Below are 23430 nucleotides of genomic sequence, written 5' to 3'. Positions count from 1 at the left end.
TACAAAGTGAGCCCAGGACAGCCAAGGCTACACAGAGAAATCCTGTCTCAAAAAAATAAAAAATAAAAAATAAAAAAATCGGAAGAGCTCAGTGATGTGCAGGGCAAGGCTGTATGTGTGTGTTTGTGTATGTTTCTTTTATTTGTTGATTTTTTTTTTCCTTTCTCAAAACATTGCATAGCTGTGGTAGGATAGGTTGGTTAGTTTGGTTTGGTTTTTGGTCATGGAATAATCCTCTGGATGAGTACATCTGAAAGTAAAAGTGATGAGTGCTTGTCTCTGCTTTATGTGGTGTGGCATGACTTATCCAGGTTCCACGCCCTTCTGAAATCTGAAATGTGACTTAGGGCAGTTTGATTTGTGAAACATGGTAGGTACATGCTCAGCTCTTGGTCTTGATACTGTCTGACTTGTAGACATTTGCAAAGCTCAAATCAAGTGGTCCAGGATTCATTAAGGTCTCTCTCATCTACAGTGCGAGGTCCACCACAGTAGCAGGCCCAGCCCATCTACAGCTCATCTGTGTGTGTGTGTGTGTGTGTGTGTGTGTGTGTGTGTGTGTATGTGTGTGTGTGTGTGTGTGTGTGTGTGTATGTGTGTGTGTGTGTGTTTGTACGTGCTGTATGTGATTCCCAGAGTCAGTGTGGGGACTTGTGGAGAGAAGGCAGGGAGAGCCTGTTACACAGGAGGTGATGGGCGGAGGGGGAGACAGTTCCTTCATCTAGAGTACAGTGAATACTTGTTATATGCCAGCCTCTGTTCTAGGAAGGAGCCCACAAACTGCCTGTTATGGTGGAACTTCATTCTACTGAGGAGCCATCTTCAAAAGGAAAGGTGGCTTTGGCTCCTGATAAAGGTGTGACTATTGAGCCCTGGCAGCTATCCTTTGATGTGGTCAGGCAAGGCCAATATTGATAGAGTCCTACTATGTGTCAGGTTACGGTTCTCCAGGGTCAGAGGTCAGCAAAACAAACAGAAATCCTTACCACATAGCAGGAATGTCTCACCTTGGAGAAGAGGAAATACAGTGGCTAAGAGTTGCTTAAAGAGAGGGGAAGACCCTGGAGAGAAAAGCATGGAAGACAGTCTGGGGCGTGGGCGTGGCCAAAGAAGGCTGGGCAGTTTCAAGGGGAAGGGCAGTGAGACTGGGAAGTGGTACTTGCTTCGGAGCCTGAGGATCAAGTTCCTTTCTCACAGCCCATACGGTAGAGGAAGAGAACTGACTCCCACAAATTTTCCTGTGACTTTCAAGAGTGTACTGAGGTTCTCTGTGGCACCCCCTCTCCAGAGTAAAGAAATAATAACGTAAAGCAGTGATAGCGAGCAAAGGGTTCACTGAGATGAGACTTTGGCCTCACATTTTATGCTGGAGACTGGAGCTCATCCCTAAGCTTGCTGTGCCCAGCTTGCCTTGTCCATCTAGCTGTTCCCCAGTTATCAAATAAGTTCCTTTCTGCTGCTCTCTGTGTTTGGTTGCTGAGTGTCCTACTGCAGGGATACAGCATAGAATTAGCCTAATTAACATGTGAATTAGGGAATATTTATGGAAAGCCATGTGCACCAGAATAATTCAGGCAGTTCTTGTATACACATAGTCTAAACCTATGGCTGAATATTTATAGCATTCAACTATGCATACTTGGTAAAGTAATAATAATAAATTATAGCAATAGCAATGACACTAATTAAAAAGACCAAATTAAAAAGAATAAGAGAAGCAATTTAAGTAGCTCAGGATTCATTATCTGACTCTGCAGTGAGAGCCTGTCACAGAGTACGTCAGCAGTGGAACTCCATGGCCCCCTTCTCTTCCGCCTTTGTAAGTCACCCAGAATGACGCTGGTGTTCAGAAACACAGGTCTTTCATGGTGAGCGTGCCTTTCGCTTTGTGAAGTGCTTTATCAAGTCCCTCGTGAAAAGTGGCAGCAGAGACATGACAGACAGACATCAGACACACACACACAAAATTGAACTGTCTCACTCTGAAAAAACAAAACACAACAAAACAAAAACTAGCAGTGTTGGATTCCTAGGGCGGGGATGGAGACTGTGCCAAAGTCCTCAGCCGTGTGTAAGGCTGGTGACAGATGCTTGTCCCCACCGCTGTCCCCTGACCTACTGTGAGTAATGCGCCCTTCCAGCCCATCTTCTGTCCCTTTGTAGCTGAGATGTGTAGGAGGCACAGAAAGGCCTAAGAGTCACACCCTTCCCTTGGTGTGGGGTCTTAGGCCTCAGAGACAAAACCCAGCACTGTGTGGCAGGATGGTGGTCCGTGAAGGGGTCGGGAGCTTCCGGTTCTGTGGACTGCTTGGAAGGGTGATACCCAGTCTCTGCTGGGCCTGTAACAGAACACCTGAAGACAAGGAAGGGAGTGCAGGAGATGTGTTGGTGGCCAGGAAGCAGTGACGGGAGGCCTCTGCACTGGAGGGTTTTCTGCTTCCCCTTTATTCCATGGCATGACATGATGCCTTTATGACCAGGTTCTCCTCCATAGTTCATCCTGCCTGCGAACATCCTCTCAGGAGCTGCCAGAGGGCTTTGTCACTAGCCTCCTGGCACTTAAAGCTTCAGTCAAGTTGACTAACACTTTCTAGTATGAAGACTTTTTTTTTTTTAATTTCAGTTTTGAAACTCTTACAGATTTAGGGTGTGAGCTCCAGTGTCCTTTGTCACATCTCACAGAAGCGTAGGACTCAGACCTGTGTCTCAGTCCTTCCAGCAGCCTAGGGCAGTCCTGTTCGTGCCGAGAGGAGAGCATTCCTCACGGAGCCCTCTGGAGAAGAGACTAAGTCTGGGATCTGGGACCCAGGTTTGTGTCTGGCTCACGGTAACGGCCTGTCTGACCTTAGGCAGACTTAATTAATTCTTCTTTGTGTATCTGTACAAACAATCAGCGATGTCTGCCCATCTCTCCTCTGTTCCGGCAGGGATCAAATGGCATTCCACACTTGAAAGGGCTTAAGGATCTCCAGCATTCACAGCTGCAGCAGTTGCCATGTGCTGTGGGCTTAGCTTAGGGGCATAGGCCTAGGGCAGAAGGCCAATGTGGATTCTTAAACACGAGGGTCACGGGAGAAAGGTGGAAATTTAGAACTATCTTGGCAGCAGTAGATGAGGGAGAGAGAATGTGTTTTATATTTAGAGTGAATTAACAGGAAAACTCAATCTCTCTTTCAATGGTCAAGAAATAAAGCACAACATGATAGTAGTAAGTCAGCATTTGTACCCAATTTTGTATTTATGGGATGAATTTTGACCCTAATAACCAAGTCAGTCATTTGCTAAGAGACAGAGAGCAAAGAAAAAGAAGGCCTGAGGTGTGTTCTCCAGTGGCTGTAACAGTGGACAAAATATCTGGTAAAGGCCATGTCCAGGGGGAGCGGGTATCCCAGGCTTTGACTGCAGAGACTGCTACCTGGACAGAAAATTAACACCAGGGAGAAGATGTGGCTAAGCTGGTAGGATGAGCTCATGGAGGTTCTTCCTCTTTGGCTGGTTTGGAAGGAGTCAAGGACAAGCTCTTAACTTTTTTTTTTTTTTTAAGCAGCAGAATGAAAGGATATAGTGCGCAACCAACCTTCTCCCCGTGTGTGTGTGTGTGTGTGTGTGTGTGTGTGTGTGTGTGTGTCTGTCTGTCTGTCTGTCTGTCTGTCTGTCTGTCTCCCTGTCTCCCTATCCCTCTGTCTCCATTTTAGATAGTCAACATATTGCTCCTTTCCGGAATCGAGCATCGTGTGGCTGAGAGCACCAGCAGTTGCAACAGACATGTCATGCACAGATCATAGAGTTGTTCTTTATTCTGAGTCCTGGGTATGTCAGAGCCACATAAGGAGGGTGTTTGTCTGTAAGAATGACACAAGCCTTGTGTAGGGTTGGAGCAAAATAATCAAAGAGGAATGAGATTAACGTATAGATTGTCTCCAATTTACAGTGTTTCAACTCAGTATTTAGGCTGGATCAGGTTTTAAGAGCGATAATAATCCTGCTTCCTGTTTTCAGTACATATAGAAAGTTACACGAGACACTGCCTAGCTGTAAATAGGTTTTTTGTTAAAAGGTTTTGCATGTCTATAGGTGAATATATATTTGAGCGTGTTTAGTGTTTAAGATAGGTTTACCCTTAGCTTGGATGGCCAGTAGATTGGGTTTGCATTTTTAACTTATGAATTTTTAACTTAATTTTCTACACATGATGTTTTTGCTGGAATGTCATCATATTTTAAGTCTGGAGAAATATATGTTTTGTTATTTATATAGTGAATACAACCCATATTAATTATATAGTTCTATTGCATTTCAAAAATCAGACTCCTGGATTAGTTTGGAATTCCTTTTAGGTACCCTTACTTGGTTGTATGATACTGAGTTTATCTGAAGAATTCATCAAGCTTAATTTATAGATTTTAAATATGGTATTAGTGATTTTAGTTGGTTTGTCACTCAGAAATTAAGTTACAAATGGGAAAGCAAGCATTATGAAAATTCAAGTAGTAACATACCTGAATAATTATATAGCTAGGTGGTAAAAGCATAAATAGTTGTTTTAACCAAAACCTTCGTAAGTCAATATTTGAAAAGAGGTCACCAGTTTGTCATATTAATTAAGAAACTGGAAGATCAATGTTAGCCAAAAGTAAAACATAGATTTCTAAGGGGGATCGACAAGCTTGGTTTTGATTAAGTAGGCACAGAGCTTGCCAGGGCCTACCCATATCTGGCTGTGGAGGAGGCGATGGAATTTGACCAACTTAGCTGCAAAATTCTTCCCCAAGCAAGCACATGCTGTCCTTCTGACAGATGAATGCATGTCTTCCTACATGCAGAGTCCTGCTTTAGGGGCCCTACCCTCCTCCAGGGATGGAACCCAGATACGGTTGTGTCCCACAAAATATGCACATAAGCATCGTCATGCCTTACTCAGTATTCTTTTATTGGACCTTAAGGTGTCTATACATAGCTTGCACATGAAAGGATTTACTCTGCATGGAGCTGTATCTGGGCCACATTGGGAGCTTACCGTCACACTGACTCATTAAACTAGCCTGTGGAATACAGACTTACCATGTTTTCAGTTCTCTGCTTAGAATGACTGAGTTTGAAATCTCTATTTGTCATCGTCATGGCTCTTAAGAGCTTGCAGTGTTTTTACATGGCTCCTTAGACAGAAGCAGAATCTTATCTAGATGCTTAGTGCTCTGCAACCTTTCTTCAAGCGGGGGTGTCTCTAGAGTCATTCCTTGGGTCCAGGGATGAGACCATGTTGTTGCTTCCTAGGAATCCTTATGTTTGCTTTATGCTGGATAGCGAGGTCGCTTGTTCTCCGCTCTTCTGTGCCTCAGTTTAGGCTTTGCTCCTATCTGATTTTGTTTGTTTGAACAGTTGGTTGATTTGTAGGTTTGTTTGAGATGGGATCTCACCATACAGTCTTGGCTGCACTGGAATTCGCTATGTAGACCAGCCTAGCCAAGAACTCGGAGATCTGTCTGCTTCTGCTTCCTGTTCCACCATTTTGAAGTGTGTCTGAAAACGTATTTTCTTCTAGTAGTATTTGTGATTTGAAAATTTTCTTTTTCTCTTCAAAATGGAACCTGCCCAAACTGATATCATTTCTATTTTTATGCCCACTAGGACATGCCTGCATGACAGTGTTTGGCACACTCATTAATGTTTGTTGGGTGGATAAAGCATGGATGGATGGCTTGTCCTAGTTAATCACACAGTCAGGCTTTCTGTTCCTCCTTCTGTTAAAGTTTGTTTTTACTTATTAGACTTATTTTTTTCTCCTCCTTCAAAACAAGAGATTTGACAGAAGTAATCTTGTGGGCCATCTTCCCCCAGTGGTCTTTCTTGAAGCCCCTAAAATCGACTTCCATTCCCTTGAGTCTGTCCTGCCTGAGTGGGGCACAAGCTTCTGTGCTATCAGAGCGGCCTCATGCCCGCCCTCTTCCCTGCTTTGGGCTGGCCATTTCAAGTGCTGCTTTGAAGCACTGAGACGGCTCCTAGCAGGAAGCCGCTCTATGCCAAGGGAAGCTTGCTCTGCCAAGACAGAAGAAACAGAGTTCCAGCCAGTTAGCGTTCCATGATCGGGGTGGCAAGACCCAACACGCGCCTGTATTCTGGTCTAGTTACTTTTGTCTCTTCCTTTGCTTACCTAAGCTTCTCCAATGGCTTCTGAAGGCCAGAGGTTCAGGACTCTCCGTTTGGTGGAGAACAAAACAGTGAGACAGTGTTGTAATCAACAGTGCCTCTTCTTTCTTCTGATGAGAGTTGCTTAAACACTAAACTCAAAACATGAAAGAGCAGGCAATTATAAATACAAACACCTCCTTTTTAGCGCTTAATCCCACCTGCCGGGCTGTCTCCTTCCCTTGTTGTGTAGCTTCAGCTGGAAGATAGAGCACTCTGTTGAGTAAGATTTTAAGGGAATTGTCACACTTCAGGAGATCAGATGGCAAAATTCTTCCAGGATGAAAAAGTGCTTACAGATTTGGACACGAAGTCAGTTCATTGAATGAGTCTGTCTTTTTTCGTACCACATCATATAATAGTCAAAGAGAATTTTCAAAGAATTTGAAACAGTTTTATATGTTATATAACTGTTGTAAGAAGAGTCATTTTCTACTATGGAAAAAAAGAGTTCCTGAAAGCCATCTTTAGATCTCTCCATGAAGCATGTTAGGGGCAGAAGCTCATTCTGGTGAGCTCCCTTTCCAGAGAGACCAGTGCTATGGCTGTAATTGCTAGAACTTACCTCTCTATGGTGGGGAAACAGACAGTGTGGGTACTGTATACTTTTAAACATAAGTTTGTTTGTTTATTTGTTTGTTTTGCATAAGGCCTTCTACCCATCTTTTGTCATTCTGTTATTGCTGTTGTCACAGGGTCTCACTCTGTAGGCCTAGCTCCCTCTTGGTTCTTCTTCCTCAGCTTCTCAGTGCTGGACTTCAGGCTTGCCCTGCCATTCATGACTCCTTCCATCTCTAGTCTTAAATTCTCACGCTCCTTTCTAGCGTGACTTACAGGCTCAATGTTAGTGAGTACACACAACAGTAGTGACCCTACATGTAGGATCACAGTGACCACATTTCAGAGGGGCCAGTAGGACCAAGATGCTCCGTGATGTTCCCTGCCTGTTGCTCTATGAACCAAACCAGAAAATAAAGTAGAATGAACTTACCCTGGTGTACAGATGCACAATTAATCCCTTTGTGACTTCTGGTTATTTACTTGTGGTTTTGAACATTGGTGCTCTCTTGCTTTTATTATTAAGTGACAGTTCCTTGTGTAGGCCAATAAAACAGTTTACACTTATTGGAGAAGCAGAGCTAGCGGTAAATATTTTGCTCACTGTTAAGGAGAATGTAAATGTGGTGTTACTGATTGAGTTCCTGCAGAAGGTGTGTGTTAAGTGGGTTGCTGGGCTCATTCATTTCGTTCTGTTCTCTCGTAGCCACCAAAAATGAAAGGAATAAAGCAAAGACAAAGAACAGAAAACACACAATGTAAATACCAGCAAGAATGAAGAGAAGATAGCAGGCCAAATGAAAACCCCATAAAAAGTTTGCAAGCATTGGGCAAATCATAAACTTAAGTAGGGAGAAAGTGGAGAAGATCCCCTAAAGGGAAAGCTGCTGTGAGTGTGAAAGTGTGTGTGTGTGACAGAGAGAGAGAGAGAGAGAGAGAGAGAGAGAGAGAGAGAGAGCCTGTGTGTGTGCACACACGTGCAGATGCTACAGATCCTCAGCTTATTTCAGGAATTCAAAGTCTGTAAAAGTGGAGGTGTCCCATACTACTGAAAAAATTAGCAAAAACTTTCTTATAAGAAGTAACCTGACCTCCACGTTCTCATTCCACACTCATAGCCCAGAGACTGACCTGCATCTGACACACGAGATTGCAAGTTCATTTTTAAGACAGCTTGAGCAGAGTCTTTGGAGTTTGGGCGGGATAGAGGGCTTTGCCTATGAGTCAGGGAAACTGAGTCAAGCATTAATGCCAAGGTTCCACCCTCTCCTACCATTTTATTTCAGTTGCTTTCTCAGGATCTAGCCTTAGCCTAGACCCTGAGGATTTGCAAGGAGAACCTCCCCTGGGGGCCACCATCGTTCAAGCTAGCTCCTCTGTCACCTCTGTGGACATTTATCATTCAGCAACCTGTCTACCTGAAGTAGACAGCTTTAGTCAGCCTAGGTTCCCCATTTTCTTTATGAGACAGGTTCTCAGGTGGCCCTGGATGCCCTCGCTAGAAATCAGAGGATGACCATGAACTTAGGATCCTCCCGCTTTCTTCTCCTAAAAACTGGGTTAAAGGCAGCTAGCACTATGCTTCCTGTGCGTGGTCCTGGAGATCACATCTGGAGCTGTGTACTTGCAAAGCACGAATTCCACAACCCCGCCACAGCTACACCCTAATCCCTTTCAGTTGTGTTTTGTTTTGTTTAGTTTTGTTGCTTTGTCTGGTCTGGTTTTACTGAATGGCTTTTGAACTCGATATCTTCCTGCCTCAGCCTCCTGAATTCTGGGATTTCACGTGTATTTTTTATAAAATATGAGTGAGTATCTGCTGATTTTGAAATTCAGAGTTTGAAGCAAATGGAAACAAGGGATTTGGAGAGACTAGATGGAGAAACAGATCTGATTTCTTTGGGGACCAAAGATGAGCTGCTCAAACCACAAAAATCAAAGAGCCCAGTGAAAACATATACACAGGAAATATTCAGGAAGTTGAAAATGCAAATACTCACCAAGCTGTAAAATTGAAGTTCAGAATTCAGAAAGAGTCACTTTAATAAAGAAATAAATGTGCTGGGAGAAAGTTGAAAAGTTCTCCCAGGGCAAAGGAATGGAGAAAAGGACAGGACAGGGTGAGTAATGGGAGCAGTGCCCTAGGAGGCAGGTTCTCTGTGAGTTCAATTCCACCAGAAGACACTGGTAGAGGTTGACAGAAAGTGGTTATCACGGGAAAAGACAGTGTGAGAACCGAGAAACAACATAGTTCTCTTCAAAGGGCATACTGAGTGCCAGCACAGTGAAAAAGACAAAAGGCTTCCAGTGCATGGCTGTGAAACTTCAACGGGGGACTGTGACAAGAGGCTCGGAGAGGAGGAAAACTTGAATGCAGGCCTCTCAGGATGATCGACATGCAGCGGGTCATTGCTGAGAACTTGGTGGAAACACACAGGTCCTTCCTCTGCACACACGCTGACTAGAACCCCCGAGGTGTGGTGCTCTGCAGTCCTGCCTTAGGAGTGCTGTCTTCCAGCTCGATGTTGGCTCAGGTTTGAGCAACACTGAGGTGAAGGGTTGCAACAGCACGTGGCTTCTCAACCTCCATCTGCAAGGACTGGACCTTCTGAGCCTTTTTGTCTGAACACCATGCCCACCCAGATTGCCAGACTCTCAGCATCATTTTCAGACAGGCAGAAGCCGATGGGGGGTGAGGCCCAAGAAAATGGGAGAATAAATGGAGACCAGTAAGAATCAGATACAGGGACACATTATAAAAGTCTCTCTGCGCCCAGCACAATGCTAGGACATGCTGTGATTATTCCCTGGAGCTTCCAGCAAATCTGCTTATTGGTTGTGCACCATCATCCAAATCTTGACTCCCAGCTGGTGATGGCTGGGTGTGAGATCTTTCTATTCCATTTCTGTCTGGCTTCAGCTGGTGCAGCAAAGCAAGACGTTGAAGCAGGAAGAAATTAAAGTCCTGCAGGCACCACAGTTTGAATTATTATATCAAAGAGCCTTAACTTTGGACAAGTTGCTCCGTGTAACTAGTCAGCTAGTGTTTGCTTTTCTGCCCTCCTGGGAAGCTCGGGAGGAGTGTACCATTTTCTGGTGCACCAAGGCATCATGGATCGTCCTTCCCATGAATGCCCAAAGCATGTGTGTGGACATGAGAGGACAACCTGGGGACTGGAGATCCATGGTGTGAATTCTAGAATTCAAAGTCACGTTGTCAGGCCTGGCAGCAAGTGCTTTCTCCTGCTGAGTCATCTCTCAGGACCCAGAGGGTTAAAGTTTTACTGTCAAGGCATCATTGGCTTTGTTATACACAAGTCATTTCACATTAAAATGGGTTTTCAGCAGCTTCTGAACTTCATCCTCCTCTTTGAGAATGTGTTGTCAATTTCTGTTTACAGAGGACCAACTTGAAACTTATACGTGGCATGAACAGGCTTTTGATCCACGTTTTGTTTTCCATTTGAACGTGTCTTAAAACTGGCAGACATGCATAGCCCTGATGATTGTGTAGCTGCTGTTACCCAAAAGCTCATTACCCTTCCTGTCCACCTGGCTTTAGCTGAGACACTCTGAAACTCTCCTCCTCGCTGCATGGGTCCCTCGCTGGTTAGCACCGTCAGCTCATCAAGAATCTGGCTTCCTTCTGAAGCCTCCACTTTTGGCTTTTACTCAGTGGCACCATGATAGTGGGCCGGCCTACACATGCGTGTTCCCGAAGTGAAACTTCCTCATTATCCTGTTTGCAGAGGTGAGCAGAGGCTGCTGTTTATTTTATTGAGAAGACACAGGTTTCACCCGAAAACCTTTCTTTTAAAAGAAGTCTGATACTATGGGGAGTTGGTTGATTCAGCCAAAATAGTTTTCAAGATGGCTTAAGGAAACTTTTTCTTTTGGGGGAGGTGTTGGGGGGATCTGTGTGTGTGTGTTGGAAATAAGTCTCCTTCAGTGTGTGTGTACAATGTTGCATTTTTGTTAATAACTTGTGATTTCTTTATATATGGTGCTGAGCTGGTTGCTTGTAAGTTTATATAGAGGTCAGTATCTCTCTATGGCCAGGGCGGATTATGCCAGGCCATACAGTTAATGTGCTTGCATGGTGGTGAGTGCATGGAATGACCACAATTCAGAAGTTGTTGGTGACAGCAGAAGAACAGAACGGGAGCGTTATAAGAGGGGTAACATCCAAGTCGAGGGGCCTCTGCAGTATCTAAACCATAGACTCCCACCCTCTGGAAAGGAGAGTGCCTCCTGCACATAGCATCCTTACATAGCCAGGACGGCATGCCCAGACACATCATGCCTGCCTTTGAGCTGCCTTTCATCTGGCTCAATAGGTAGGACACAGTTGAAATGATTGGCAGACGTTTCTTACTTCAGAAAGAACAAGACCTTGATTGGATCAGGAATTCCAGGGTGGGGAAAAAAATGGAAACAAACAAATAAACAAACAAACAAAAATAACCTTTCTACTCCTGTTCCTCATGAATAGAAGCTACTCCATCTGAAAGTCCTTTTTCTCACCCTGGAAGTAAATTATCACCATTTTATTCCACTTTACAGTGTGTGAGTGTTTTTGAGACACTGTACATTCTGGAGATCACAGCAAGTTGAAAGTAGAAGCAGTTGGCATCATGTCTAGCGGCTGTCCTAGCCTGTGCTCTGTTCCGCTTAGTGATTCCCCCCAGGATTACAGTCAGAGTTCCGTGTGCTCAGTATCTATCAAAGGAACACATTCCTCGTAGGTGGAGATTGTGTACTCAGCCATTTTCCGAGAAGCTGCAGATGGGTTGAAGTGTTGGTATCGGTGTTTTCGTCTGTAATACTTCATACCTGCTGAAGAAGGTGGAGCCCATGCCTTAGAAAGGAACCCACATCCAACATGAAAGATGAAAGTAACAGACTGAATGGAAACTCCTCTAGAGTTAAACCCAAGACCAGAGCTATTGAGGGGGGGCCCAGCTGTGTGCAGGAGAGACCATGCCCTGGCTGCTCTCTGGAAGCCAGAAGAAGGGTGGTGCATGACCCGCAAACATCACATCCAAGCAGGTCATTGCATGGCAGCACAGTGTCATCCTCTGTCTTCACTGGTTTAGAAGCCTCCCACCTGGTGCCCTCCCCTTCCGCTAGTTTCTGTCACCTGCTCCCTGCCAGAGTGTCCATTGCATATGGCACCGGTAATGATGTCACCACAGCACTCCGAAGCCTCAGGCCTGTCCTCACAGGTGAACACGATAGGAAAGTCATTGCTTGACATGATGCCCAGGGTCTGACTAGACATACTCTCGTCTTGGCTACCTTACTCTTTTTGTTGGTTCAGGATTTGTTATTTTTATTTATGTACATTTGCATATGTGTGTAGGGATGTCACATGTATGCAGGTGCCCTCAGGGTAGCTGTTGGATCTATGGCCTCCAGTTACAGGTGACTGTGACCCCCTCGCTGTGGGGTGCTTGTATCTGAACTCTGATCCTCTGGGTGAGTAACAAGTGCTCTTAACCTGTCCCTAGTCCCTGTCTTTAGTCCCAGCTAACTCACTCTTGGACGTCAAGCTTTCTGTCTGTAGCTGTGAACACTGTATCCCAGCCAGCCAAGCACACTTCCATTTCCTTGAGAAGACACTCTGCTTCGTTCTTCTTTCCTTTTGGAGAGCTGACATGCAGCCGCACTGGCCTGTCCTCCAATGGCCAGGCCAGCTCTGCCTCCCTGGAGGCTTGCCAGTGATTTCATTGCTGAACTTTGCCGGCCCTTTTATGCCCTTGAGGTGGCAGATCCCTGTACTTTCACTGATGCCCCTTCCTTCCTTCTCACAGCACCAACCCTGCTACCAAATCCTGTTTGTCTGTTGTTCTCTCCCTCCCCGTTCCCTGCTAGACTTGAGACTCAAGGGAAGTCAAGGGCATCTTAATCTTGTTCAGCAAGGTCTTTCTCCAGCATTCTTAAAATAAATATCATCAGAGAAAATTGGTATGCCGTATTTGCCTCCACATTTTATGGTATTTGGCAAAGTTGACTGAAAGATGACATTGGCGACAAAATGAAGCCATTATTTTTGGACCTCAGAAGCCAAGGTTGGAATACGTGGGACTCCTGTTTTTCCCATGGCTTCTTTGGAAGCTGGAAGGAAGCAGCTGTCCTCTGCTCCCCACCAGCCATGCCCCGAAGGTCTGTTTGTCTTGAAGAAACTAATTATAAGTCACCTCAGCAATGAGACCGTGGAACTCTCTGTACCATCAACAAACAGAAAACCAAATATTCCTAGTCTCCGATGGGTTTGTGCAGGGCTTGAACGCCCTCCAGGCCTTGTTATTTCGGCAGTGGAAAGACGCCCTGTGCATGTAACCTCAGTGATGGATGAGGAATTTGGTTTTAATCAGGCACTGCACACTTTCTGCCCCAGCATGAATTGGCTGTGGTGCCTGTGAATGTGTTGATGAATTTTGGCGTTTATCCATATTTGGAGAAAAGCTAAAGTTATAACTGAATTGGATCTTTGTGTTCAGCAAGTGGCTGTTTAGGACCCAATCGCTGAAATGCATTTATTTTGAGAGTTTCAGGTGATAAGAGGTTTCTTTTTTTTTTCTTCATTTAAAAAAAAATATAGTTACTTCTCTCTTTTTAAAACCCTCTTTCATAAAATAAAGTAACTTTTTTATTTGTTTTTGTTTTAGACTGGTACCTATCAGGTGGTAATTTGCCAGTTAGTCTAAGGTAATAAGAAACTTGAATTTGGATTCGATTCAGTTCCATTAGGGCAGATTTAAATTTTTGTGATACAGGGGCTATTATCCTGGTGGTTATAAGGGATTTTTGTGCTGGGCATTGGGGCTGACAAAGACCACAGTGTACACGAGCCATCTAGAACGGAGCGCTTTCACACTGCAATTTAGGAGCTGTGCAGTTCAGGAAATTGCTGGATTTGGCTGGACCATACTTTTACTGCAAGGAAAATTTTATTCGTCACTCAAGTAATTGGCAGTTTTAATACCTTGTTCATAATTACCTTATAAACAAATGAATATATAAACTGAAGATTGTATGGCTTGTTATCTAACTTGTAACTCTATTGGACCAGCAAGAGAGACACCTTGTGGGCCTCTTTTTTCCTACCTTGAAAAACTAATTTGCTTCATTTATTTAAAAAAAAAAAAAACTAATAATAACAAACTCAAACACTACAGCTATTGTTTTCTTTTTGTTGTTGAAAAACACTGTTTAAGTTTCGTAGTTTAGCCCCAGACACCTTGGGCCCAAACCAGGTGCAGACTTGAAGGGCGATGTGAGACAGACAGGGAGGGTCTGGACATTTCAGGGCTTCGGGGCAGCTGGTGAGAAGGCATCCTGGTGATAGAAACATTGGGCTATGTATTTAAGAGAAAATTTCTGTACCCCAAATTGTGGTTTTGTTCAGCCCCTTTACCCTGACCCCAAGGTCTCTTGGCTTGGCTTGGAGTGCCTCCATCTCCGGACCTAGAAATTGACTAATTGTCCTAGTTGCATTAGCCTGTACCTCACAGCTAGATCAAGGAGTTTGTACTCTGGCAAAACCAGATGTGGGAAGTGCTCAAAATCAGAGGTCATGGCTGACTTGACTCTAAACAAAGTCTGTAAGGCTTTATGGAAATCCAAGGGGCTTTGTAATCTGTGACTCGTATGTAGAACTGCTGCTTTTGTTCCTTGTTTATTTATTTTTCTCCTATAACCTCAGCTCTAAGGTGTGCACCGGCAGCTTGTTACCCTGTGTAGGAAAAGGTGATTTGGGTCTTACAGATCAAACAGATAGTGCCCCTTAAAAGGAACAGAGTGTGGGTTCTGACTGCACTTTGAGAAGCTTTGCTGCTGTGCTGTTTAGAGCCCGTGTCGCTCTAAACAGTAAGCAGTAAGGGGAGACCCTTACTGCTTGTGTGGAGACAGTAGCAACCTTCTAATGGTAGTGGATGCTGAGCACACAGATCCCAGATGCCTGTCCTGTCCAGAAGAGTGCAGGCATGGATTGAAAGGGCCCCTGGCTCCCGCTGTGATGACGGGTCAGTGGGCCACTTGGCTTTCCCTATCTGTTTGAAAATTAAAGTTGAACTTTTTTTTTTTGGTCAAGGGTAAGAAGTAGCAGATCTTTCTGAAGGATCGTGCATAGTGAGAATTTAATTGGCAGAATCTCACTGTGTGTGTTTGTAAAAAGAAACCTGGGCTTGACTGGGGGAGCAACCCAGACTTACAATGTGAAGTGGTTCAGAAGTGGTTGGACTGGTTATGCAAAAAAGCCCTGGTTTCACAATTTCAGATTACCTCTCACATTTGTAAGAGAGAAATTATTCTGTGGTTGAGTGACATAATCTATGAAGCTTGTTTAGTGCAGTGCTTAACACCTACTATGTGCTCGCCATTATTTCTGGTTTCATCACCTTCCAGCACAGTTCTGCTTCTAAGGAGTTTACAGTATGGCAGAGGCCTGTGCTATGCATGCTGTAATGAGATGCAGTGAAAGATTTGGGGGCCCATATAAGAAAGCCACCTAACCTGAGTGAAGTGACGTCTCTGAGTTATTAATAAAAGCTTAACCCAAAGCACTATGAAAGTGCAGCCTTTTGTCAGCTACATACATATGTGAGGGCTATTTTCTGAGTAAGGAGAACACACATGCCAAATATAGTTTCTAATTTCCCTCTGAAGAGTTACTGCAAACTATAGAAGCACTGGCATGATGTGGGTGTGAGATGCAGAGCCGGGTGTGCAGTGTTCAGATCCTGTGGCTACAGTACCTGTGTCTGTTTGTAAGAGTTTGACTGGGCATCCTCCCTCCCCCATTTGAAATGCAGTAGAGTGATGGTGTGAGTGTTCCTCTCATTACATGCTGTCAGGACCATTGGCTACTATTCTCTTGAAATATAGATACTGTAATAAAGGAACACTTTCTTGTTTGAGACACAGTTTTCTTATGTAGCACAGGCTGGCTCAGTACTTCTGCCTCTGCCTCCTGAGGGCTGACATTAGAATTGTGTGCCTCCATGCTGAGTGACATGTACTCGTGTGTGTGTGTGTGTGTGTGTGTGTGAGAGAGAGAGAGAGAGAGAGAGAGAGAGAGAGAGAGAGAGAGAATGAGAGAGTGTGTGTGTAGCTACATTGTATTTAAAGAGCTTTATGTAGCCAATGACTCCTCTTGGTCCACTTTGGTTTGCTGTCAGGACTGATCATGTCAAGTATGTGCTAATCTACCTGTCTCTAGAGATAGTTCAGGTGGTGGCTCTTCTGGGATACATTTGTAACATAGAAAGAGAATGTAGCTCATTCTCTGTTGTTCAAGCCTCTGGCAACTTAGTAACTTATCGCAGAAAAGGGGATCTTTCTAGCCAGGCACTGAAGCAAGCACAGGGTGATGAGTATTGGAAGCTGATTGTCACTGTGGTGTGAGAATGCTCCTAAGAAAAAGAATCCAGTTAGGAATCAAGAAGAAATAACCGTAGCTGGATAAAGGTGCCTGGTGTATAAGCCTACCTAGCTGACTGGGATCCCTAGGTCCCATAAAAACATACCAAAATGGAAGTAGAGAGAAAACTTGACACCACAAAGTTCTCTTCTGACCTCTACATGTGTAGCCCTCTCCCACAACAGTAATAAATACAGTAAGTTTAAACATGTGTGTGTCTATAAGTAATACATTTATAGGTTATATTAGATAATATGTATTTTATATATAAAGAATGGGGAATGAGGGCAGTGTAGCTTGGTGGGCCCACTCAGTGCGAGACATTTCATATACTAAATCTCATAAAACAAGAAGAAAAATTATCTGAAAAGAAATGGATCAGTCGGTTGTGTGTAAAAGCTTGACAGTTAGACGTGCCCACCGCCCTGGAGGAACACTCTGCGCTCTGGTGTGACCTCAGAGAACACGTGGCCACGGGGCTTGTTCAGATCGGCTAGGTTCTTACACCTCTGAAGAACAAGTCAGGAAGAGGCAGCTCTTGCTCCTCTCCCTTTGGTCTGCACTGCTGACCCGTTGCCCGGGCTTTGTCTTAATTGTAGGGCTGGGAACAGCATTGATGAAATCCTCCCCGAGCAGCTGGAAGCCTTTCAGTCCCTTGAGGCTTTGGACCTGAGCAACAACAATATTTCAGAACTTAGAGCTGCATTTCCACCCTTACAACTCAAGTATCTGTGAGTATAAGTTACCAAGGCCTCTCACCCACAGTGAGAATATTATAACAGGGGAGGAGGGCCTTCAAGATAGAGCAAACTCGGTTTTACTGCTGTTGGATTAAAATGCAACTTTCTTATTGACTTGAAATTGGCAATAAGCCTAAACACATACAATCTTCTTTCTTACAATTTTGTATCACAAAAAGCCCTAAACTAGATCATTGCCTATTTATTAATAACAAATTCCACACAAGTGTGTGTGTGTGGAATATATATATATATATATATACACACACATTTATATATACATCTACATGTATATGTAACATGTTTGTTGCCTTCAAAGATCGGTCAGTGTTTCCTCTCTGTATATTAGCTATTTTACTCTCTGCTGTCACTCAGTTCCTGACAAGAAGTTATTGAAGGGATGGGGCTTATTTTCACTGACAGTTTGAGGGTTCGCTTCATCATGCCAGGGAAGGCGTGATGGAAGAAGTAGCAGGCAGCCCTGTCACTTCCTGTGGTCAGGAAGTCAGGCCAGATTATAGACTCCAAGTCCTACCCTCTGTGCTCTGCTTCCTCTAGCTAGGCCCCACCTCCCAAAGGTTCATGTTCTAACTCAGGAGCCTGCACTGGACATTTTATATTAAAACTACAGTGAGTGAATCTTTTCATTTTTACTATTATTTTTCCTGGTACTGGATATGGAACTCAGGGTTTCTTCACACGTACCCAGTAAGCACTCTGCCAGAGAGCCGTATCCCAGCCCATAGGCGTGAACTTTAATTTGTTCTCAGGGACCTCAGTATTCACAAATTTAAGTGACCACTGATAGTCAGTTTCTCTGGAGGGTCGCTGCTGTGGGGAGGTTGGAAGCACTTTAACCTTCCCCAGAAACCCGAGCAAGCCTCTGACCTTCAAACTCTTCAACAGGTTTATCAACAGCAACCGGGTTGTGTCTATGGAACCAGGGTATTTTGACAGTTTGGGGAGCACACTCCTGGTGCTAAAGCTGAACAGGAACCGAATCTCGTCCATCCCCGCCAAGATGTTCCGACTGCCTCAGCTGCAGCACCTGTAAGTGAACGTGCCCTCCGATACCAGGTTCTCCTCTCTAAACCTTTGGTGTCTGTATTCCAAGGCTCCCAGCATGCCAGGAGGAGGTTGGAGGCAAGCAGGCGACTGCCTTCCCTTTAATGAAAGAGTGGTGGGGTCTCCAGACTGGGAGGAGGCCTCCCCATTACCTCCTGCCAGCTGCAGGCTGACAAGACATGCTAGACGCGTGCTGAAGGAGCAAACCGTGTGATCACTGAGCCGCCCCTTCGCAAGGTGCCATTGTGAACCCAGGAAAGCCTGGGAGGAGAACACAACCACTCCAGGACGCGTTGATAGCCTCAGTGGCCGGAAAGAACTGTCTTGTTAAGAATGGCAAACTGGTTTGTGAACAGGCTCCCGCAATGGCACTTTTCAGCCTTGGCTGTACTTACGGAGACCTGGGGAGCTTTTCAAATCCCCAGTGCCCAGGCTGCATCCTAGACTGATTATACTCAAACCTCTGGGGCTACAGTTCCAGTTCCGGCTTGGGAAACTTTTAAAGCTCTCTCGGTGGTTGTAGTGTTTACCAGACATGGAGAGCTGCAGTGTGCAGGAAAGTGTCAAACTAAAATTAACCGGGATCGAAGGCAACCAGCTTCAAGTACGTGTGGAGTGGGCTTTCCTGGCCACTCTGAGCAGACGCCCTGCGTTCCTGGGATGGGTAGCCCTCTGTATCAGTTTGTTTGCTACTACCTCGAGTGGACAACAGTTTAGAAATGAAAACCTAATGTAGTCTCATGCGTTTTACACAGACACTCACCCCCTGTAATAAACTGAAGGAAAAAAAAATGAAATTCTTGTCGATAAAATGTCTGGGAAGTTTAAAGTGTTCTGTGTAGTTTAGCACTGACTGGGTTAGGTATGCTGTAGTATATGACACATTTTATTGTGCCAGCTTTGGAATTCAACTGTCATATTAACACCCATTGTAACACCCAATGTAGTGAACTGAACCGAAACAAGATCAAGAGTGTGGATGGACTCACGTTCCAAGGGCTTGGTGCCCTGAAGTCTCTGAAAATGCAAAGAAATGGAGTAACGAAGCTCATGGATGGCGCTTTCTGGGGGCTGAGCAACATGGAGATCCTGTAAGTGTGGCTTGTCACAGTTCCCACTCAGATAGGGTGACCCCAGAGCACTCTGTGGACGCTTGGGTAGCTCTTATTTGAAAAGCCTCATTACATCCTCATCCTGTACAGTAATAGTTATAATTTACTCAGTTGTGTTTCAGAGGAACTAAGAGTTTAGAGCATAAATCTTTTCCTGGTGTCCTTATATATCAAAGGCAAGTGTCTAGGCACATTAAGACTGTGGCATAAACTGCAGCCAGCCATGCATGCCTTTGAAGAGATGGGATTGTGAACTCCGGACCCCACCTTTGTACCTCAATGTACTTGTAGGCAGCTGGACCATAACAACCTAACCGAGATTACCAAAGGCTGGCTCTATGGCTTGCTGACGCTGCGGGAGCTTCATCTGAGCCAGAATGCCATCAGCAGGATCAGCCCAGATGCCTGGGAGTTCTGCCAGAAACTCAGTGTGCTGTAAGTTGCCTTCTAGTCTCAGGTTTGAGAGCGGGAATGCTGCTGGAGCCTGAGTTTCTTACTGCTGATCTGTGAAATTCTCGTAACAAAGTTGCCAAGGCGACAGCAACTTTCCTGTGTGCCCTTGTCGCTGTGTTTTTGGCTGAGATAAGTTGGAGCCAACTCAGTTCTGTGGCACATTGACAAAGTAGTCATTGTTTCGTGGACTATTTATTTAATTTTAATTACTGGGATTAGAAGTACTGTTTACCTGGAGACTGTCAGGGCAGCATGTTAAAACGGGATTATTTTAGTTACATGTATTACCTCACTTTTGGAAAACAGATTATTGTGCTGAATGAAAAGCTAAAAGCTTTGTTTTTCTTGTTGTTGTTCTTTGCAGAGACCTAACTTTCAACCACTTATCAAGGCTAGACGATTCCAGCTTCCTTGGCCTAAGCCTACTAAATGCCCTCCACATTGGGAACAACAAAGTCAGCTACATTGCTGATTGTGCCTTCCGGGGGCTTTCCAGCTTAAAGACTTTGTAAGTTACACATTTTGCTCTTGGTACACGAGCCTAATTGGTTCCTAAATGTGCCCACTTTTCCCCCAGCAGATTTCCTTTGTTGTTGAGGAAATGTGTACAGCCTCCAAAGTGGGGTCTTAATCTTTCCCAGAGTAGCTTGATTAGAATAGACCCATTTTGTCCATGTGTGCTTCTTAAAGGGATTTTAAAGAGGACACTGCGCAGACTGCCCGGTGATTGCAGTTTCCCTTTTTAGGTCCACTATTTTTTTTTTCTTTATAAAATAGAGATTAAAAGTAACCCAGAACATAAAGGCCTATAGGAAGGACCTTAAGGGAAGGTTGTTTATTCTTCTGGTTACCCACACCTGATTTCTGTCCGAAAGAAGAAAAGTATTGAACTAACTGACCTTTCGAAAACCTCTCCGGCGTTAATTCACGGCTGTGCAGTGGGCGTCACCCGCACTGTTTCCTCTCAACCATTACAGAGTGGAAAGACAGGCTGCATGCTTTGACACAAGTCTGTTTACGTGATGGGAACTTGGTTTTAATATTTAATGTACTTTTCAGGTTATTCAAGACTTCATAGTTTAGGCATCTTCGTCGAAGACCTAACAGAGCCAGACTTACTGTCTTGGTTTGGGAGAAAATTTTTAGATGTTGAGTGCAGAGTTTGGGATGGGAGGGGCACCTTGGAGAACGGAGTTTCTTATTCTGGAGTGGGTGAAGAAGGTGGGGGGTGGGGATTACAAGGACTTTGTTACAAACGACACACCTGAATGGTGACCCGATATCTCTGAAAAGTATCTCTGAAGAGAATATTGTGTTTCCCTTAGAGATCTGAAGAACAATGAAATTTCATGGACCATCGAAGACATGAATGGGGCATTCTCAGGGCTGGACAAACTGAGGCGTCTGTGAGTATAGTTTGTGTCCTCTGTGTCTTGAATTGAACTTAGATCTATAGCTGACGTTATGGAAAGTTAGAAGCAGACATGTCATCTGTTTGTACCCGTGGCCTTTCCTCTAAGTATGTGCTCTTGTCCATGATGTGTACACATTAGTTAGCTTTTCTTCCTTGGAGGAAAGGAAGTAAATTCTCTCCCAGAATTTGTCTATTTTGACATCTTGAACACTGTTTTGACCGTTACCCATTAGGAGTGGCCGATGTGTGGCAGTGAGCATGCATACACCAGCCTTCAGGAGGCCTCACGCTTCCTATAGTTATGAGTTCTCCAGTGAAACAGTCCATCAGTCACGCTGCACCGGGTCCAGAACAGATGCAGACACTCTGTATTTCACCATGAGATGGTCCTGTAGACTGTTCTGTATTCAGTAAGCGAGGAAGGGCACAGAGAAGAGGGGAGAAGCCCCTCCGAGGGGCGGCGCTGTCCTCAGGGAACTCAGGCAGCACCTGTGTTTGCTGAGCGTGTTGATTACTCTTCCATTGCTTCGATAAAATAGGACCAAAAGCAGCTGAAGAGTTTATTCCAGCTCAAAGTTCTAGACAGATAGATGTTCACAGTGGTAGGGAAGGCTTGTTGGCAGACACAGAAAGCTAGAGACCATGCCTCTGCCACACACACAGGAAACAGTGTGCGTAAACCCTCAGGGCCCAACCCCAGTGACGTACTTTCTCCAGCAAGGCTTCATATCCTACAAGGTCTGTAGCAATCCTGCGGGCCAGGGACCACACACGTGCTCGTGGGGCATTTCCCGTGCAAGCTTCCGCACATGTCTGCTTGGAAACCCACGTTGAATGGTGCTGCTGAACAAGATACCAGGAGTCCAGGATTTCAAGTTACAATGTTTAATTGAAAAAAAACAGTTTTGTTCACAAATGAGAATGATCCTTTCTTATAAGAGTTCTGCTCCTAAGATGGCTTCTTAAAACTAACTACAATGTGATTGTACCCCCTTCCTAACCCCAGAATACTCCAGGGAAACCGGATCCGGTCGATTACCAAAAAGGCCTTCACTGGTTTGGACGCGCTGGAACACCTGTGAGTAGCTGGAATTCAGTTCCCCTAAGGGTGGTCCAGAGGGTTTCTGTTTTGAAACCATTGTGCCAACATTCTCTCCACACGAGAAAGCCCATTTATATATATGCCTGCCTTCTATGAGCCTTGCTTCCTATTTTTGTTCAGTAGCTTACCTTTGCCCGTGTGCTCGTTTCCAATATGGGCTGAAGGTGTGTGTGTGTGTGTGTGTGTGTCTGTCCCCATTTTGTACCTACCAAGAATGGTGTTCAGTAGCTGCTATTATCATCTTAATAAGTTAAATAGAATCCCTGAAGATTCTGTTATGTTGAGGTGAATTTTAAAGATCAAGAAGATGTCCTTGACAGTGACATGGTAGAGATTTGAGGGTGGACAGCAGTATCTGAAGAGCCTTTGTTGTTGATATAAGAAGCATAGCCTAGCCCTCTGTTGCTCTCTTCCAGCCGCACACATCAGTTGGTCAGGCTTCCTCCGACTCCACAGAGAGCCCATACACCTTTGCCCTTGACTCCTCAGCCCATGCCCTGTGTTGGGAACCTTTGGCACACATTTCTGAAATGAGATTTCCGGGTGGAGGGTTTTCAGCTACTAAGAGAAGACATTTAACATTATGACAGTTGGCCCAGCCACTGTTAGTGCATGCTTCACATTTGCACGGTCAAATCACGATATAGTTTAGAGTGTGTTTGCTCTATTGAGGAATGTCTGTAGCCAAAAGTTTTCCTGTGTTAGCATGGGCATATTTTATTCTTTGTATGCACATTTGGGTTGTACCTCCCTGGAACTGTGATGTTGGGTGTTGTCTGTCTGTGAGTGACCTTGTCGGCATCTCCACTGTCCCAGTTGTTCTGAGATGGCCCTGGACTGTTGGCTCCACAGACAGTACAGCACTGCGAAAGTGCAGAATGCGTCTGCAAAGCTGAGTGCTGCAAAGTCAAGCCAGAATAGCTGTTATTGAAACAGATTATTTTCGAAGGAAAACTAGCCAAAGCATTTGTCAACTGGCCCATTCCATTTCTGGGAAAGTGGAATTAGTGGATCAGCAGAGTATTAACCTCTGCTTCAATTTTCTTTAACCTTCCCTGACTCTCCCAGACTCTTTCCCTACCCAAGTCTGTCACTTTCCTTCTTTGTTTTCTCTTGCTACTGCTTGTCTCAATCAAAATCCCCTTTGTATGCTGTGAGCTCTTGGGTGGGGGGGATGTAACCATTGTGGCTGGTAGTTTAATTCAAACTGCTTTAAAATACTAGTTAAAAATAGAGCCAACACAGAATATCCTCTCATTTCATGGATGTCCTGCCTGGAGCACTGTTTACTTTAATGAATACAGTCTCCTCTGAACATTGCTGTCTTTGCAATGGTGAGCTGCGTGTGACAGAATTAGTCTGGAGCAGAGAATAAT

General features: G+C 44.6%; 1 protein-coding gene across 1 annotated transcript in view; it reads left to right on the top strand.

Annotated features, from left to right (window-relative positions):
- The window catches only part of Lrig3 (leucine rich repeats and immunoglobulin like domains 3), a 46977-nt gene that overhangs the window by 9580 nt on the left and 13967 nt on the right, over positions 1 to 23430 (top strand). The window contains exons 4-10 of the mRNA XM_021657866.2: positions 16768 to 16899; positions 17815 to 17958; positions 18921 to 19064; positions 19377 to 19520; positions 19903 to 20046; positions 20864 to 20944; positions 21959 to 22030. Of these exons, the coding sequence (XP_021513541.1) occupies positions 16768 to 16899; positions 17815 to 17958; positions 18921 to 19064; positions 19377 to 19520; positions 19903 to 20046; positions 20864 to 20944; positions 21959 to 22030 (861 nt within the window). The remainder of the gene's footprint in view (positions 1 to 16767; positions 16900 to 17814; positions 17959 to 18920; positions 19065 to 19376; positions 19521 to 19902; positions 20047 to 20863; positions 20945 to 21958; positions 22031 to 23430) is intronic.

This window comes from Meriones unguiculatus, chromosome 17 (assembly GCF_030254825.1).
Source record: "Meriones unguiculatus strain TT.TT164.6M chromosome 17, Bangor_MerUng_6.1, whole genome shotgun sequence".
NCBI classification, from domain to species: domain Eukaryota; kingdom Metazoa; phylum Chordata; class Mammalia; order Rodentia; family Muridae; genus Meriones; species Meriones unguiculatus.
Note: the sequence above shows the minus strand (reverse complement) of the source record. Positions and strands in the feature narration are given on the sequence as shown.